The sequence below is a fragment of the Protopterus annectens genome, chromosome 4.part0, assembly GCF_019279795.1.
Source record: "Protopterus annectens isolate FY-2018-M chromosome 4.part0, PAN1.0, whole genome shotgun sequence".
NCBI lineage: Eukaryota > Metazoa > Chordata > Ceratodontiformes > Protopteridae > Protopterus > Protopterus annectens.
In genome coordinates, this window is record NC_056733.1 from 1,084,855,695 (window position 1) to 1,084,876,107 (window position 20,413).

A 20,413-nucleotide genomic window follows, 5' to 3' on the forward strand; every position below is an offset into this window, starting at 1 on the left:
TCTTCCTGTGCCTGTTTCAAAAATGTGTCCAGTGCTGCTGTTTGTGTACTTTGATCTTTTGGTTATTATTTTCATGATTAAAGGAGTTGGGCTTCTTTGGCATCTTGATATTTCCATAACTGTTGATATGACACTGTTTGGGATTTTTCCCATCTGTTACACACCCTCGATGTAAGATACAGCAGATGCAAAAGGCCTAACTCGTGAGTTCAACTTGTCCTCGCTTTTCAACAGAATACTTATATGAATTTGCCAGTTATTCCCTAAGGTGGTACAAATCTCAGTTATATTTGGCTGGACAGTACCTGCATGGTGGGGACTTGACCACATTTTACCCACAATGTTTTTTTTTTTTTTTAATTGAAATTCACTGAAGCATTCTTTGATGAATTGTGATTTAATAACATCAGCAGTACCTGGCATGATATGTATGACTTAACAGACGTCGTAACTCTGTTTTATAGGAGTAAAAACTGAGGAGTTTGGGGCTGGGCAAGATTCCCTCCCTCCAAAATAGTAGCTGGAGAATGCAAGAATATATGCTGAGAGATCATCATAAAATAAATCCTCTATTTTTCCCACTAAATTTTGACAGTTCAGGGAGTTTGAGTTTACCAGCCATTGGCTTTCCATGAGGTGTTGACAGAAATATGTTTACAAGTGCCCTTATGGCAGAAATTAATTCCAGAAGACTCCGTCAGACATGTCTTTAAAGCAAACTGTTAAAGTGTCAATTTTAATAAAGTTGTAAAAACAGGAAAAAACGTATTGCAGCTTCTGCATCAAAAGAGTTTCCCCAATGGTTTATATATATATATATATATATATATATATATATATATATATATACATATATATGTGTGTATATATATATATATATATATATATATATGTGTGTATATATATATATATATATATATATATATATATATATATATATATATACATATATATATATATATATATATATATATATATATATATACACAGGTATCTACAGAGTATGTAACTCTTGGTACCAGTACAGGAGTAGTTGGGCCCCTCAGAACAACAAAGCGGCCAACATTAGTACTCATGTCTCTGGCTCTTTTTAAAGGTATGTCTGTTACTCTTGATTTGCAAAGTTAATTTGGAAAGCACGGTACCAGCTGTCCTGACATCTGTATCTGTTTCCTCCACTACATGCTGAGGCCAGATAAAGATATCGGTCCATTTTATTTTTGTTCCTGTTGTCCTTACATCTTACATTAGTTCTGGAGATGCCACATAGCTTATCACTTCCACCATACAACCCTGACATGGGCTATGGATAACATCTGAATTCTGTTTCCTTTACTACAAAGAAAGCTAACGCCATCTACAAATCCCTACCAGCTCACAAAGTTTCCAGTGGTGTATTCATTTGTGGCCTCTACAGTGCAGCTTAAGTCCCAAAGTCCACATCACTGTTCTGCTTTGCTACTCCGTAAGGAGTCCTAAACTTTGCATTTGGTTGACAAGAGAATATTCTTCTTTTCCGTTTTGGTCCTTGCTTTGTTTAACCACAGTATTCCCTCGAGGACCAAGTACTTGTAAAACTGACAGAGCTCAGTAGTGCAGGGATCCGAGAGTCGCTGAAGAGCCTAGTTATAGCAGTTGCCTTGGTAGATGTTTGAGTCTGACCAACTGACTGATGTTGTGGCTAGGGCAGTAGGGATACTGATGTGACAGCATCTTGTTGCATGGCTCATGCTCTCCTTTGTGATGAGCTACAGTAGGGCATTTTTCTGGATGCCTCCATCTTAGATGAGGTTCTCGGTCTCTCTCTCTCTCTGCCTGATTAGGCTCTCCAAGACTTGGTGGGTGACCTGCAGAAGAGAAAACAGGCACTGACCATTGAACAGGCTCTCTCTGAGATGTCCTGGACCACCTCTTTTTCTTCTATGCCAGCCCAATTCCCCAAGAGAAACTCTTTTTTTTTTTTTTTTTTTGCGAGATTAGAAAGACACCCAGCATCAGACACTTTTTCCCTCTACCCCCACAAATGTTCCTCCAGTAAGATTTCCCAGAAGACTGTCTTTACTGCCACGTAATACCCACTGAGACTATCTATAGTACCAGTTGCCCCAGTTTGGAGAACCATGCCAAATACTTTTGGTTTTTAATGTGGCTTTAGATAACCACTTCTTGAAGTAGCTAGGTCTTTCCCTAGGAAAAAAACTCCCACTAAAAATCTGTGGTCTTTGTGGAACTTCTAGAACAAGCCCAGACTCAACTCTTCAAACAGGTTGTGAAGCCTTTCTTCCTTGGACAGGCACAGGGGTCCCATTTCTCCCCATTTGCAATGAAGGGGACAGCAAGATTCTGTCTCGTCCTTGGCTTCAGTGAATTCAGTATGTCATTCCTGTGTGACATTTTCTGGATTGTAATTTTTCAGGGATTTATGTCTTTGCCACTCATTTGCATAACTGGATGATGGATCAGGAGATGGTCAATCCAAATACGACTATCATCCAGGCAGGCAGCCATCAAAATGTTGTTTTTTGCCTTTTGCCTGCCATTACCATATAAATGTTCGCAGGGGCCCAAGGGATGGGTGTGCAGTAGGGTCTGTGCAAAGACATTCATTCACATTTGCAAGTGACTCAACCACCTTCCCCAGTTGAGGGCAGAAACTGCCATCTATCTTCTGTCTGCTTAGTGTTGTAGTTAAAGTACATATCCCCAGAGAGACATACACACAAACACTTCTCACCCCCAAAGAAGGTGCACCTCATCATTCCTCTCTCCTCCCCACTCACTCCATCAGAACCATTTCTAATCAAATGTGGGTTGCCTAGGTCGCAGTTAGTGCTTCATCATTTAATGTCATGGGCCTGGATGATGGGGCATCTTTTGACACATAGATGGTTGAGAGAGCTCTGAACCCCACTTACCTGTTACTATTACTGATTCATCTCTTTCCATCTCTCCCTACTTACTTGTCTCTTCACATAAACCTTGACTGAAGGTTAAGGAGAATGGTGGATTGTTTCTGTCTTCAAGCTTTAAACAGCTTTCACTGTGACTGAAAATGATGTTATAACATGTATTGTAAAGCAATATTCTTGTGAGAGGGAGAAAAATAAGGTGGCAATAAACTGAATTTCATATTACTAAACAGGGTGACTTTCTTATTATCACTGCTTTTCCTTAACTAATTTATTCGACTAAGTACTGTTTAGCTAAACTACTTAAATTGTGGTATTTTCATGTCTGTCTCTTATGCCCACTTTTTTTTACTTCACCTACCCCCTTTTCTGGCTTCATATTAACATTCTCTCTCTTTCTTTCTGTCCTTACAGTCCCTTAACCACATTCAAAAGTCCAAAAAAAAAAAAAACTGAAGCAACTGCCTGCATACAAGAACACGGAGAGCGGTACCCTCTACAAACCAGTAAAATCTACTGCAAGTCCTACTTTTATCGACAGACTGTGAGCACTGTAGGTCTATTATAATATTCTCTCTGTGATAGTCCTACTGATTCTTCTGCTGTGCATACTACTGGACCCCTTCCCCCCACACACACCTTTTCATCCCGTTTAGTGTAACAAATATATACAGTTTTCCAAAGCTTTGTATTTATTTTATATTCTTATATTTTATTTATCTTGTATGTTACATTTATTTTTTCTTATATTTTATTCTCCCGTTTATTGTAACAAATATATACAGTTTCCCAAAGCTTTACATTTATTTTATATTCTACCTCCCTGATGCTCTACTACATCTGCTTTTGAGTTCACATAGATAAACAGATGCCTTTAGGTACTGATCTGGGCTAGCTGGTTGATTGTTTTATTCATCTCACAGCAATTATTCATCTCACAGCAAGTCCTGGTTCATAACCTCCCCCCACTCTTGTTCTCCTAATGTAATTCTCCCTTAAGATACCTCGGTAGTCCTAATATATCTCCGTTTAGTAAAAGCTATTATCTGATGCAAAAGGAAACTAATATACACTCAAGACTAAAAGTGTCTTTTGTTCGTAATATACATATTTTCTCCCAAAACCTGTGATACCAGTAAGGCAGCGTATAGCTTACATTCAAACTACCATCATTTCAATCTACCTGATTGTTTGTTTTTTCTTGATTCACTCACCTCTTCCAGCTGGGCTAACCTGCTCTGTTCTCCCTCGTTACCCTCGGGCTCACTCCACTCCCTTACCCCAACCCCATTCCCACCCACCCCCTCTTTCATTACATTTATACTCTCTACACGACACCCCTTCTTTTCCTCCACCCAATCAGCCACTCTAAATAATTAACACCTTTTCCCCTTGACATCCACTCCTTCTACACTCTCTTCCCCCCTATAGCCTCAGTACCTACCCCATACCCTTCCTAGTCCCACCCATTCCCTACCACATACTCCTACTCTCATCTTGAACCATCCGCTCCCACTCTCATACCCTATACTTCTACATAGCCATATCTACTACTCATTCCCTCTCTCTTCTCTGTCTTATGTGGCACCTCTATCTCTCCATCTCCTTTCCCTTCTTCCTCTTACTAACAGCCTCCTACCATACTTCACTTTGCTTTCAACCCCTCTCTCCCACCCTCCCTCATACTCTCAGCACCCACTCTGCCACCCATATTTAGTCTCACCATATGACCTCTTCAAAATTACCACTTTTTCTAGCTCATCTCTCCCCACTAGTTGGAAACCTAGATATCTTTCTAATTTGAACATATGTTTCTATATTCTCATGTGCTTTCACACACTTCTCTTGGATGGGGACATCCAACCCAGGACTTCCCACTCCTTGTTTGCACTAAACCTCAACACTAACCTCTCCCCCACACCCCACCTAAATCACTAAAAATCTTCTCACTAAATATTCAAAACGTTGTGAATAAAATAACAGAACTGCAGTTTTGGATTTCTAATTCATCTCCCCACATCCTTACTCTATCGGAAACCTGGCTTAAACCACACGTTCTCTACTTGGAAATCTTACCTCCAGGCTACAATGTATTTTGCTCGGATAGAACCAATAAGCTAGGGCGGTGGTTGTCATCTACTCTTAACTACAAAACCTGTCCCCTCTCTCCATCTGTGCTCCATCTTTCTCACCTGCAGAAGTTTTTATCATTAACTGTCACCTAATCTCACAAAGATTTGCCATAGTGTCTGTATACATTCCCCCCGGCAATAATATTCCAAACATAGAGAACTTTCTCTCCTGGCTCACTGAACATGTCCCCTCTGAAACCATCATACTTGGAAACGTTAACATAGACGGGTCTAAACTGTCCCCCTCATCCCCTACCCATAGTCTCAACCTCCATGGATTTCACCAACACATTTCTACCTCCACTAGAACTAACAAAAACTACCCTTCTGGACCTATCCTTGACTAGATTCTTACCTCATCTCTCAACCATTACCATAACCCTGGCATACTTCCACACTCTTTAAATGATTACTCCCCAACCTTTATTCATAGATTCACCCAACATTTTCCCAAAGACCATACTTACAGAATAAAGTAAAAAGACCTTGGGTGTCATCCACAGCTTCAGGCTTCAGACTGTTAAAACACAATTTATTAATTGCCTAAAAGTGAAGCTGACAGGATGTAAACTTCACTAGAATATGGTGAACTGAAAAAAGTTAAGTATCCAAGCAGTTGTCATCCACAGCTTCAAACTTCAGGCTGTTAAAACTCAATTTATTGAAAACTTAAAAAGTGAAGCTGACAAAATGCAAGCTTCACTGAGATGCTGAAATAATTAGCCTAGTAATTAACATCCATAACTTCAGGCTTCAAGTTGTTAAAACACAGTTAATAGATGCTTTGTAAGCAAAGCTGACAAAAACATATACTTCACTGGAGTGTAAAAAGCTGATGAAATTGTCCAAATGATAAGCGCTTTCGGCAGATGCCTTCTTCAGATCGTATAAAAGTGTGGTTAGCTCTTCCTGTTTATAAAAGAAACGCAATCAAGAGCTGGTAGCCAATTGTCTTTGGTGTTCTTAGAGGCACAGGACAAAAATAAATGTTCAAAGTGGAGATTTGTCTCCTATAATGTAGTTCAATGTTAAAAATGCTAGAATCATGTATTAATGTTTGGTAGGTTTCTTCTACATTTTAGAACAGGTCTGAGAGGTACTATTGTATTAAGACCTGGGGGTTGATTGGCTCTAAAATTGTTGATCCAAAAGATCTCTCTCAATTCTGTCCTGTTATGAACATCTCCTTCCCTGATGTTTTGGGTGACCACTTCCACTGCTTTGAACAAGAAATTATGCGTAGGATGGACCAATACGTGTGCTGCTAAGGCACTATGTGGAACTTTCTGATCAATGTCTCTGACATGTCGTAGAATACGATCCTTTAATCGTTGGTCAGTTTTACCAAGATAGAAAGCTTGGCACTTGCGACAGGTACCCAAATAGATAATATGGCTAGTAGTACAATCAGCATAAACATCGAAATGAAAGTTACGTCCAGATACTGGCTGGAGAAAAGTATTACTATTATCTAGATAAGGACAAGCTTTGCATCTGCAGCATTTAAAAGTACCTTTGCGGTCTGATAGTGGACCACCACGTTTAAAGCCATCTTTGTGGCATAATAATCTCTTGATATTCTTTTTATTCTTATAGAGAAACCTGGGTCTCTCTCCAACGATGTTCTTTATTTTATCATCCGCTGTCAGAATCGGCCAAAATTTCCTGATCACTTCACAGACCTGTCGATTGTCTGAACTGTAAGTGAGCATACATCTAAGTTGTTGAGGTGTTGTGTTATTAGATTGTCTTCGTGAAGATTGTTCAGACCTCTCTGAGTAATAAGGTTGACCTCTTTGCTTTCTATAGGTTTACACCTGTGAAACTGGTGGAAAATTATTTTCCTGGTAAGCCCTATCCTTCAAATATCTACGTAGATTGGATTGCTCTTCCAAGAATTCCTCCTCATCAGTACATAGTCTTGAGACTCTTAAGATTTGGTTGTCAAAGATGTTATCAAAAATATGTCTTGGATGTATGCTCTGCCTGTGTAAGAAATGATTTTGCCAGGTCTCTTTCCTATGCACCCCAGTAGAGAGACCTTGAGTTGGATGTAAACGTATCTTGACATCCAAGAAATCTATGACTGAGGATGAGTGTTTCATTTTGAACTCAAGGAAGTCAGTGCTGTTGTTAATGAAGCTGACAAAAAGATTAAATTGGATCCCAACATTTTCCCAAAGACCATACTTACAGAATATGCCAAAACCTCAACCACTTTGACCCAGACACTTTTAACTCTAAACTATCTGGCAACAGTCGGTCCTTCCTACACCAGTTCCGTCTCACTGAGGTTATAAAGTCCTTCAGTAAGATTTTCCTTCACACTTTCTTTGGCCCCTTTTAGAAAAATCAGAATTGAATCCAACTATGCCCCCTGGCTTACAAAACAAACCCGACTGATCATGCACAAAAGAGATGGCACTTGGAAATTCTGGGTTAAAAATAAATCCCCTCCCTTACTCCAGACATACAAAGAACTCAGAAACCAGACCAAAAAACTAGTCAAAGGTAAGAGAGCTTATTTTTCCTCTAACCAACACAGCCCTCACAAAAATCCAGAAAAATTCTGGACCTCCATCAACAACCTGCTGCACCCAGGTAAACCCACTACTCCCAACCCTTTTCCGCACAACACTGTCACTGAAACTGCCACTCTCCTCAACAACTATTTTATAGAAACTATCCAAAATGTCACACAAAATAGTACATCTCACTCTTAACAAAACCTTTCCCAATACATTTTCTTTCCAACCAGTCCCAATTACCACTATTAAATCTCTTCTAAATAAACTTAAGCCTTGCTCCCCCTCTGCTGACCAACTACCCTCCCACTTCCTAAAAATAGCTGCACAATCCATCGCCTACCCTGTCTATACATATTTCATGGCTGAGGCTCTTGTCCCAGATATCTGGAAATCCTTTTATAAAATCCCTCTTCACAAAAGCGGCAACTCTGCAGATCCCTCTAACTTTAGACTCATTGCTGTCCTTTTCCCCCTTTCTAAAGTTTTAGAAAAGTGCATCTATGCTCAGTTAATCAAACACCTTTTTGACAACTTACTCCTACCCAACATGGTTTAGACCCCACCATAGCACAGCTACTGTATTACTCTCCTTTACTCAATCATTAGCTGAAGCCTGTGACAATAACCTGCTCATCTCCTGTCTATTCCTTGATCTTTCATTAGCTGAAGCCTGTGACAATAACCTGCTCATCTCCTGTCTATTCCTTGATCTTTCAGAGGCCTTTGATGCTGTCTTTCACTCTAAACTCCGTACTAAACTTTCTGATCTACATCTCTCTTCCTCCTCCGTCAACTGGTTCTCTAGCTACCTCTCCAGCAGGCAGCAATCTATCTGCTGGCAAACTGTCCTCTCTCCATTCCTCTCTGTAAATACTGGAATTCCCCAAGGATCGATTCTAGGCCCTCTTCTGTTCAACATATGCACTAACAAACTTCACTCTTCTACTAACCTCTCTACACTTCTACAATATCCTGATGACTCCACCCTTATCACCTCTGCCCACAACATACCTGAACACCTAGCTCTCACTCAACAAACCTTCACCTCTGTCAAAACCTGGCTCTCTGATAACCAGTTAATACTAAATCCAAAAAAACTAAACTCCTTTTCTTCTTCCATAAAACATTCACCCTGCACAAACCCTCTTTCTCTATCACCTCTCTTAATAACACCATCATCAAACCCGAACCCCATATCAAACTACTTGGAGTACTAGTTGTTGATGAACTAAAATTCGATACTCTCTTATCCATTGTATAAAAGTAATTGTTGATGATGAAATAAAATTCGATACTCTCCTATCCAATGTATAAAAAAGACCCACCAGAAACTCTGACTTCTCTATCACAAGCAGAACTTTGTCACCTTCTTCCAAACCTTCCCTCGCTCAGTCCCTTCTTCTACCTTGTCTTCTCTATGCTCCCCCTGTCCTTACTAATGTTGAAACTTCACTTATCACTAAAGTAGAACAAACATCACAAAATAGCCAGGTTTGCCTCTAATATCCCCTATAAATCCCACCACTGTCTTGCCATTAAATCACTCCAATGGCCAGAATTCTCTAAACAACTACTTCTACCCCAACTTCACATTACACACTCTATCCTGAATGACCCCTCTTCCTGGCCTTCCATCTCCTGTCTAGTCTCCTACTACAACCCCCATCATCACCTTCGTACTTCCAGCAAACACCTCTTTGACATGTATAAACTCAGTAAAAACACAGGAAAGTCCCTCTACAAATACTCTGCTGCACATGCTTGGAACTCACTCTCTCAAAACATAAGAAGCATTCATCAAAAACACCTGTTCAAAAAATAACTTAATATTTTTTCTTCAGAGTACAGGGTCCTGCCCTTGTCTAACCCCCACTTGATTTAGCCTCTTCTCAACTTTAACTCCTTTTCTCTATTCTACTCTTTACTTCCTTGTACCTGCCACATATACCTTTACACCTCCCTCTCCCCTCACTTTCATAGCATAAACATTCATATATATATATATATATATATATATATATATATATATATATATTATTTTATTTAAAAAAAGAAAAAAAATTCGATTGAATGTTTGTTCTGATTGTATGTACTTCATGTGTGATATTCTTTAGACCTGTCAATTGTTATTTAACCTAACTAAAGTGAATTAAAACAGGAGAAGAGACCAGACCACAGATGATAAAATGATACACAAATTTATTTCAGTAGTAAAAAGAGGGAGCGCTTTCGCAGACAGAGCTGCTTCATCAGACAAAAACTCATTGCATTTCCTGTCATTTAAATTCATGCAATCCAATGATAAGCCAACAACAATTAAGAATAAATCACTCAATAAAATGTTTCAGTCGAGCATAAGATAATACAGGTATATGCAATTAGATGATATATGAAAAGAATACAAAAATATTTTACATAAATACTGCAAAGACACTACAAAAAACTACTACAAAAGATAAAAACACATACATAAAGATGCATACCATATGTATAAATATATATATATATGTATAAATATATATATATATATATATATATATATATATATGTGTGTGTGTGTATAAAATATATGCATGAATACATCTTTTATCTTGTAAGGGGTCTGTTAGCTAACAGATTTATTATACCATGACCCCCTATTAATATTCCAAAACGTGCACGCTGATTGGCCAGCATGCACGTTGTAAATCGACTTATACTAATGGAAAAAGGTCCGGTAGCCCGGACTTTTTCCATTAGTACAAGTCTCTTTTAAAACACTGTCTCGCTATGTTAAAAGAGCTGAGTAGAGGTGTGTGTTTCTGTTATAGTTTGAAGGGATGGGCAGTAATTTGGATTATTTAGTAGTCTGTGGGTGAGAGTAAGTTGGGAGTAATGTATTTTTATTTTTGATTTGATTTTTATTGTAAAAATATGTAATACTTCTGGAGCATTTCTCCTCGGGTCTCCGCTGAAAATGGGCCCCTGGCTCAGTTGGATTAACACAGTTAACAAATGTCAAGTAAAGAAATGCATTTAGGGGAGCATGTGGAAGTTGTGCAGTGATTAGTAAGGGTACTAAACAAAATACCTTTTCCCTTCAAAACTTGAATTCTAAGTATGAAGTAAATTTGTCTGAATTTATACTGTTCCATGGGTGTTTCTGTGTAGCAAGATTTATAAAACCTGTATTTAGAAGCATAAAATTAAGCAAACAATCCAGAACTATCTAAAATGTAAATGTAAAATATTAGTTTGTCGGCAGCAGCACCAGCTGAAAACCTTTGTTGTGCTCACATTTTCTGTGGGAAAGGTACAGGTCTGTCTGCTAGCCTTGCCAACACCTTGTGGTATGAGGTGTTTGGATATGCTAGGCCACAGAAATGCAAGCTTGTTGCAAACACCATTACATTAGATTTAGCACCATCACACATCCAGCATGGGAGGGTTAAAGAGGAAAAGGGCCTTTTCCTCAGAGGGATAAAACTACAAGGACATTACTACAGACGGTGTTAGGCTCGAGTAGATCATTCAGTGACAAACATTACCTTAGAAAGGCTCCATGGGATGGATGAAGTGGTCACAATGTCAGAAGAAAGATTCATCATGGTAAGTGGACCTCACAATAAATTTTTTTTCTTAAAGAAAAGGTGGTGTCAGATCTTCAGCCATTTATTTTATTACCTTGGGTTTCTTAAAAGTTTTACCTCCACATTCCTATATAAGCTTATTGTAACTGAAGGACAAGGAGCTTAGTGTTTTATTAAATGCCACATAGAAAAATAGGTAATTTTGGAAGTCGGTTCGTGATTGTATAAACTGATGAATTCAGTTTTGATTGATGTTTACATTATGGGCTGGTCACAGTTAACTGCGGAGAACTGCAATTGCATGGTCTTTCTACTAAACGCATCAGTTACTATTATAATGAGCATTTTGCATAAATGTATTTTATATAGGCAGTGACCTGCAATCCGACCATGTAAAAATGTTTACTATGAATTTTAAGTAAAAATTCAAGTAACAGGTTTAAATGCAGGGGAAAATGGCATTCATGTGTTCTCTATGTAATATCCCTCTGTCTCTCCCCAGAATTCTGCAGAAAAAATCCGGACAACAGAGACCCAGGTGTTAGTAGCATCTGCACAAAAGAAACTGCTGAACGAAAGGATGAAGCTTGTAACAGAGCTGTGGAATTCTGGGATCAAGGTTGGTTTGCTTGTACCTTTATTGTATGTCCAGAAAGGTTAACTTGTCTTGCTATTTTTTCTCATAAAAAGCATCTCACCACAGGAAGGCCAGGAAAATAAATCTTCAGGTTTAACACAAGATAGGAGTTGTACTTAAACTTGCATTATGTAATGCCTAGAAACTGGCAAAATACACTTTACAAAAGGATGTACCTATGACCTGATTTAATTTTAATTTTGTGATATGTATGCACAAAAATAGGTCTGAGTGGGAGTTAATCCAGCAAGGGTTGGTGCTTCTTCCCCAGCTGTGCACACATGCAGCTGTCTCTTTTACTCCAATTATCCTGCCTCATCGTATTGTCACAGGTGAATTAGCTACTCCAAGCAGCCATTATGGGGCTGTATGTTATAAGTGTAATAGTGATCTGGCAGTTGGAATGTGTTTTTTCTTTGCAGGTAACTCGGGTCTGTAGATTAGTATGGCTGCAGTGCAAACCTGGGAACAGACAAGACAACTGTTTTGTGATATCACAGCTCAGTATAGTGGCATTAGTTGTGACATGTATGCGATGTTCTTTGTGTTTCACTGTTGCAGTCATCACATTTGGGTTATCTGCTTGCAGTAGCCCTCAAGTCGACCTGATTATCAAAGTCTTGGGTCCTGCATCGGTTGTTGTCCCTTCTTCTGTGACGTCAGGTCGTCAGGGGGTATAAAACATGCAGCCGATGCCATTACATCAGTCTTTCTTGCCATGCAGTGCTCGAAGCAGAAGCATTTTGCAAGTGCCGGTCAGCCGACTCCTGAAATTTTCATTTTCTACTTTCAGAATCGAAGTCCTAAACTAAAAGCTAAGTACCCCGTTAGGGAAACTTTTTCTTGCTCTAAACCGATGTCAGTAAAAGTAAATAATTGCATTACTTGTGGAAAGCAAATACCTCATAAAGATTTTCATTCGTACTGTAATCCTTGCCTAGGCCCTGACCACGACGTACCTCGCTGTCGGTTTTGTGTCTTATTTAAACCACGAACTATCTGTCGTCTGTATATTTTCGCTTCTAAATATTTTGGTGCTCAGTTCAATTATCCTGATATGTCTTCGGTAAGCCTTCCGACTACCGACATTCCAAAAAAAAATGCAAAGATAAAGACAAAGACAGGCTGCCTAGGTCCAAAACTGCCGACGATGCTTCTCCTAAGTCAGTCACCAGTTCACTGGTACTCATTGAGGTGCTTTCACAGACCCTGATATACCCGCTACTTCAGATTCGCACACCTCTACTGAGACCCGTTCGGAGTCCGGTATGCCGCGAGATGCTTCAATTGTGGCACCTGCGGATGTCTCTACCTTGGATGGGTCCGGAGGCGCTGTGCAGGCACTGGCTTCTGAGGGTGTATTCAGGCCTACTGACTTGCATATTAAACCAATGCTATCTTCTTCTTCAAGGCCTAAAACTCATACCATGCCTAGAAAACTGACGCCCAGACTGCATGGTCAGGCCTCTATACCTAAAAAAACAAATGATAAGAATGGCTGAAGACCTTATTACTTTAATCAGGGGAAGCCAGCCTTCCCCGTCTAAGAGACCTAGGACTGAATTTGCTTATAATACTTCTGACCAGGATTCTGAATTTTCTGTTTCCTCTGATATCCAGGATTTACCCTTATCTACCTATGAGGATTCTGATGCTGAGGACTCTATTCCCTCTGCTTCTCCCCCAGAGGATTCTCTTTTGCTGAAACCTTGCATACTCTCAGGGAGCATTTTCATTGTGAAGGTCAGGATTTCTCTGATTCTAAAAGGAGGCTTAGGGATTTCTTACTACTGCCCCAGCACAGGCGTTTAGCCATATCTCTTGTACTAGACATTGTTGATGATGCCTTTTCGGAATCTAGCTTGGCCCTTGACTCTTTACCTCCTGCTCCCAGAAAACCTGACAGATATTACAGGGTCCCGGACTCTCACAAGTTCCTTTTTAAAAATCCTACTGCAGACCCTGAGTTCATTTCACAGGGACCTAAGGGTATTAAAGCTACTACTGCCAAAAATCCTACCCCCTCTGATAGAGACTCCAGGGCGCTGGATAGATGGGGTAAGAAGGTATACACTTCTGCAACTTTGGCCATTAGGGCTTTAAACTGCCAGTTTCATATGTTAAAGTATCAGCAGCATATTATTCGATTGCTTAAACAGAAAATGATGTTGATTCCCAATTGTGCTGACAGTAAGGATTTACAGGATTTACTGCACTCATTTGAACAAGTTGGAAAACATACTTTGCAATGTGATTTTGATTCTCTACAGGCATCTTGCAGGGCTGCTGTAACTGGGTGTGTACTTAGAAGGCATGCTTGACTTAAGGAGCAATCCTTGCCAGATCATGTTAAAGCGAAATTACTGGATGCTCCCTTAAACCAGGACCGCCTATTTGGCAACAAGGCAGAAGACGTTCTTAAAAAGATGGAGGAAAAAGCAAAATCTATGTAAACTGTTAAAGATTTTGTACAAGTACAACCTTCAAGGTTTAGTAGGCATTGGCCTTCCAAGAATTGGTCTTTTCCTGCCTCTTCCAGACCTTCTCAGTCCAAACCCAGATCCAGCAGAGCTCCCAGGCTTCAGTCCCAGGGTACATACAGGACTAAGCAGTGGGGGGGGGGGGGGGCTCCACTTCCAAATCTGGGAGTAATAAAACTCCCCCTATGGTAAACTGTCTCAGTGACTTATTTTTAAAACTTCCAAGCACTTCTCAACTAACTAACTGCCCCTTTGAGGGAAAAGACTGCTCTTCATGCAAAGAACTGGGAACTCATTACCCAGGACAAATGGGTTCTAAATATAGTGTCCCTGGGATACAGATTTCACTTCCACACGTTACCAACACCAAGCGGATGGCCAGATCTACCCCCAAATCAGGGGGCAGAGGCCCAAAAGCAAGTACCTTCTCTTTTAAGCATGGGGCTATTCAGTTGGTACCAGAAGAGGAAAAGGGACAAGGTTTCTACTCGAAACTTTTCCTGGTACCCAGAAAAGACAGTTCATGGAGTCCTATCCTAGACCTGTCTACTCTAAACACCTTTTTGGTGATTCCAAAATTCAAGATGTTGACTCTCCACCAGTTTTTCCCTATGCTAGGCAAAGACGGCTAGTTGGCAACACTAGATTTAAAGGAAGCATACCTGCATATCCTAATCAGGGAATCTTGCAGAAGATACCTACGCTTCAAAGCAGGCTACACGTACTATCAGTTCTCTACACTGCCCTTTGGCTTATCTGCTTTGCCCAGGGTATTCACAAAGTGCCTAGCTCCAGTCATTGCATTTTGCAGGCAAAGAAATATTCAAATATACCCATACCTGGACGATTGTTTAATTCAGGCAGAAAGCCAGGACATACCTTTGAATCATCTGGCCTTTGTACAAAGGGTGCTAACTTGTTTGGGGTACACCATAAACGAAAAGAAATCACACCTGGTACCCTGTCAACAAATTATATTCCTGGGAGTAAGCTTGAATACAACTTCCCAGATGGCTTTCCTCGCGCCAGAGAAACAAATTCATTTGACAACCTACTTCAAGCAAGTGGCCACAAAAACCCTGCTATGTGCAAGGCAAATACTATAAGCCTTGGGGTTCATTGCCTCCTGCATTCTTCTAATTCCATATGCAAGACTGCATATGAGGAAACTACAATGGTATATAAAAAGTCCATGGTGTTAACATTCTCAGGATCTAGAAGCAATGATTCCTATCATACCTTGCCTATGCCTAGAGTTTCTTTGGTAGGCAGAGGCCTACCACCAAAACAAGGGGCTACCATTCACACTACCCCCTGCCGCCCAAACCCTAACAACAGATGCATCAGACTATGCATGAAGGGCTCACCTGGCAGGGAAGTGCATTCAGGGCCAATGGAACCCAAATCAAATGCATCTGCATATCAGTCAAAAAGAAATGTTAGCTGTACAGAATGCTCTGACAGCCTTCAATTACACATTCTTCCAGGACAATTAATGGTAAAGACGGACAACATCACTGTTATGTGGTACATAAACAATCAGGGAGGTACACATTCTTACCCCCTCTGCAAGGCTAGCCATGGCATTGTGGAACACAGCCCTGAGCTACCAACTGCACCTACATGCTCAATTCCTGTCAAGAAAACTGAATACACTGGCAGACGAACTAAGCAGAAACCTCATGGACCCACACGAGTGGAAACTGGTACCAAGGATTTTCAACATGTTGACAAGCAAATGAGAGAACCCAGATAAAGACCTTTTTGCCTCCCCCCAGAACTATCAATTGGACAAATTTTTCACAAGGACTCCCCACAAACAAGCTTGGAAAGTGGATACTCTGTCCTTCAGCTGGAAAAACCTATCAGTTTATCCCTTTCCTCCTCTGCCTCTGCTCTCCAAAGTACTGCTAAAGATCAAACAAGACAAACCAAGGACGATTTTGATTGCACCAGACTGGCCACGCCAACACAGGTACCCCCCTCTTGCACAGTGTGTCACTGTTGGCCCCATGGCACCTGCCCCAGACTCCTATCCTATTGTCTCATCAGGAGAACCAGATCCTGCACCCTCAGATTCAAACACTGAACCTAGCAGCCTGGCTAATTACTTAATCTCTCCTTTTTCATCCCTCAGAGGCAAGGAGGCCTAGTATTAGAAAATCTTATGCTGAAAAATGGAAAAGATTCTGTGCCTGGAACCAATCTCAAGGGATGAGTACAGCAGTGCCCAATTTACCTCAGATTTTACAATACTTAACTGAGATGCTTCACAAGGGCCTGTCTTTCTCCTCCATCAAAATTCATGCCTCAGCCATTTCAGCTCATTATAGTGCAGAACCTCCCCTCTTCTCTCATCCACTGCTCAAGCAGTTCCTCAGAGGGGCCAAAAATTTACGACCACCCAGGAGAGCTCCAACTCCAGCATGGGCCTTAACTTTTTATTGGAAAAACTCGCTCTTCCTCCTTTTGAGCCAGCTGCTACTGCAGACTTAAAATTCCTTTATTGGAAAACAGCTTTCCTTTTAGCAATCACTTCAGCAAGAAGGGTATCTGAATTACAGGCCCTTATGGCAGTGGAGCCTTTCATCATCTTTCATGCTCTCAGGACCAATCCCTCCTTCATGCCCAAGGTGGTATCCACTGTGGCCCTCAATCAGTGCATTCATTTGCCAACCTTCTTTCCTAATCCACAGAACAAAGGGGAATGGATGCTGCACTCCTTAGATGTGCACAGACAACTTAGATTCTACTTGTACAGGACTAAACCTCAAAGGAAATCTGACCAACTGCTGGTGGCATTTATTGCAGGGGCCGAGGGGAAGGCTATTTCAAAGCAAACCATTTCCAAATGGATAGGCCATTGCATTCATTTCTGCTACGAGCACCATGTAAATCCTATCCCACAGGGAATTAGACCCCACTCAACTAGGGCTGCATCTACCTCTACAGCCTTTCTCAGAGCTGTCCCTACCAGGGACATCATAGAAGCTGCTACCTGGAGTTCTGTACATACTTTCACCAAGCATTACCATCTGACAATTTTCTCTAAATCCAGAGCTGGCTTTGCCACTGCAGTCTTGCAGGGCCTTATAGCTGGTCCTAATGCTGTCTAAATTCCTCCTCCCGTCCTTAGCTTTGGGAATCTACCCAAGTGTGATGACTGCAGCAGTGAAACATGAAGAACATAGTACAGTTGTGTACACTTACCATAAATGTAGATGTTTGAGTGTGTTGCAGTCCTGGTTACCCTCCCTCCAGCCCCCTGATTTCTTTTGGCTGTACCTCTATTCCTTTTTACTATGCTTAAAAGCTTTTTGGTGTATGTGCTTTTTTGTTGGAGGTATAACCTTGTATATTTATAGATTTAATTGCTTCCCATTAGGGGGGCACCTGGCATGTGGGGAAAGAAAAAGTGATGTAATGCCATCGGCGGACGACCTGACGTCACGGAAGAAGGGACAGCAACCGACGCAGGACCCAAGATTTTGTTAATCAGGCCCACTGAGGGCTACTGCAAGCAGATAACCAAAATGTGATGACTGCAACAGTGAATACACTCGAACATCTACATTTATGGTAAGTGTACACAACTGTTCTTTTCTTGAATAGGAGACCAGACCCACACCCTTGAATATACTGTTTTGAGGTCACACAACAGTAGACTAAATAACCTTGGTGTTATCCGGTCTTGCTAAGCAGCAAACTAAACAACACACAAGCACAGGCCCATGCCAAAACAACTAAAGCACATTTTTTTCCAAGCCTTTTGCACTCCTCCCCCCCAACGACACATTTCTAAATATACTGACTCTGAGATTGCACGACAGTTGGACAAAGAGCGAACTTCCTTGCTCCAGTGTTAGCCAAATCAAAATGAATAATGCACTCCAGTTCCAAATTAATCTGGTATTCAGGATAACATACCAGATGACTAGGGGAATCAGTAAAACCATGATTAATAAACTAAATGACTCCGTGCTTAACGTTATACCTTTCATCAGCAGATAGCTGCTGTTGTTCAGGTGCTGAAGAAGTCTTAGGAGGAAGCCGTCAGAGTTTCAGGGCCAAATTAGTTTTAATAGGTGTATATGTTGACTGTTACTGGGATTAAGCTTAAATCATTTACATTCTGTGAGGTAAACATATGTGGCTGCACATCCTGCAGACAAAAAAGTGTGCAAAAAAGGACTTGGGGGGGGGGGGGCACAGATCTTTGTCAGTAATCCCCTAGATTTTGTTAGTGATGTGTGATAGCTGCTCAATGTAAAATTAAGGGAGCAGTTGAGCAGTGTTTGGTGTACAATTCCTGAGGTCAGGGGTAGGGCCACACTTATGAAGGGGCATCGCCACTGCAAGGTGAAAAACCTCAGGGTCCAAACCTTCATGTAAATATAGGTTGAATAGTCTGAGGAGTGACTCTACGAGGACATGAGTAACACTATTTATTAAAGGTCCAGGTATGTTTTCAGGCTTCATAGAAGTATTTTTGGTCCTGGCTAGCAACTTTCAGTGCATGTTTCTTTGAGATATTAAGGGTTGTAAGAGATTCAGGGAATAACTGGGCTTTGGGTAGACATCACAGGCATACAGCTAGCAGTGAATTTCTTTGCTAGTATATTGGGTCATAATGGGAGGTGCCATTTTGAATTAGTTCTGAATAATGTTGGGTGACGTACCTTAGCTCCGTAACATAACTGAAGAACTATTTGTAATTGTCCTTGGCTTCAGCTGCTAACCTAAGTTCATGGGTTCCTTTAGTAGACATAATAGCAGTTGTCAGGTTCTTAGTTTACTTCTGAAAATGGGCCTTTGTGCCCAACCAGACTTCCCTGATCCGCAAATGTAAAATAAATAAGTATGTTTGATACTATTCTTGGTATGTATAATTTAAAAAGAGTTTTTTTTTTTTTTTTTTCTTTTCTTGCAAAATTTATGTTGGTGAACCACCAGGGTAATTTGTTCTTAAATTTCCATTTTATTTTGCTATGGTTGGAACTAATAACTCTATACATATTTATCTAAGTGGGCCTAGAACTGTTTTTGTTTAGCTACCTGCTGTGTCAGGGCTGAAATCTCATCACATAATTGGAAGAGTTTGTGATATCTGAAATATCTTATTCAGAAATATTTGCTGCAAGGGCTTTGTGAAGGATGTCTCAAGTTTGTTGTTCAACTTAACCAGGGAGGGAGATAGCAGAGGAATATTGCATGAAGTTGTCTATATTTGTAAAGAACAGTTTAGGAATATTGTTTCCTCTAGTGGGTTTAATTTTCTGTTCCAGGGAGTTTTTATCAAGTCTAAGAACTTCAGACATACTGGACATTGGAAGTATAGGGACACCAGTCTATCCCAGTATAATGGAATTCTTGTTAATGGGGAGTAAAAGTACATCTGGGAATCTTATATGATCACTAGGAGACACAGTTGGTGTCCTGAAACAGACTGCAAGTTGATAGCTGTTCCTATTTAAGGTGACCTGGAGTTGTGTGCCACCACATGTGACATCAGGTATGGTTGGCACTATACCCAAGTAAGGGGGAGTGCTTTCTTTACATTTAAACTAAGTCTCAGTAACTGCACAAGATTTAGGTGATTTGTTGTTGATATTTCTTCTGAAAAAAGCCCCCTTAATGTGATCCAGGTTTCTGGTTTTAAATAATTGTTCCACTGGAATCTCCATTAGCTGTATCCTGCCTAATAATGTACTATAAGGGCAACAAAGGCCTTAGCCAGTCTGCTTGGAATAAGAAGTACAGGCTATCCTTTGTGAAGCAGGTTGGACTGTCTAACATTCCATCCCATACTGATGTACACTGGATTCCACTGGAATAACACCAGTTATTTAACTAGATGTTGTTCTTTATGTTTCACTTGCAGTCCTGATTTGTGGGATTTCCTGCTGTGGAAGCCCTTGACCAGCCTGACTACCAGAGTAAAAACACTCTCCCTCCTGCTAAGGCTGGCAGACACCCTACCCTGATGTCAGTACACTTGGTTACAAAGGGAGCCAGCCAAACCCATGACATCTGTCTCTTCTTGCCATTGAAGCCTGAAACAGTATTCAGTGCATCGGTCTCTTCGCACCACAGAGAAGTCTTCTAAAGCGAAGTACCCTGTTGGAGAACTCTTTTTCTTGCTTTAATGTCAGATAAGG

The 20,413-nt window shown here is 40.6% G+C and overlaps 1 protein-coding gene across 2 annotated transcripts in view; it reads left to right on the forward strand.

Moving 5' to 3' along the window:
- Nucleotides 1–20,413, forward strand: part of HARS1 (histidyl-tRNA synthetase 1) — an 824,052-nt gene that overhangs the window by 655,891 nt on the left and 147,748 nt on the right. For both annotated transcript variants that reach the window (XM_044069030.1, XM_044069029.1), the window contains one exon: nt 11,641–11,757. In XM_044069030.1, the coding sequence (XP_043924965.1) occupies nt 11,641–11,757 (117 nt within the window). The remainder of the gene's footprint in view (nt 1–11,640; nt 11,758–20,413) is intronic.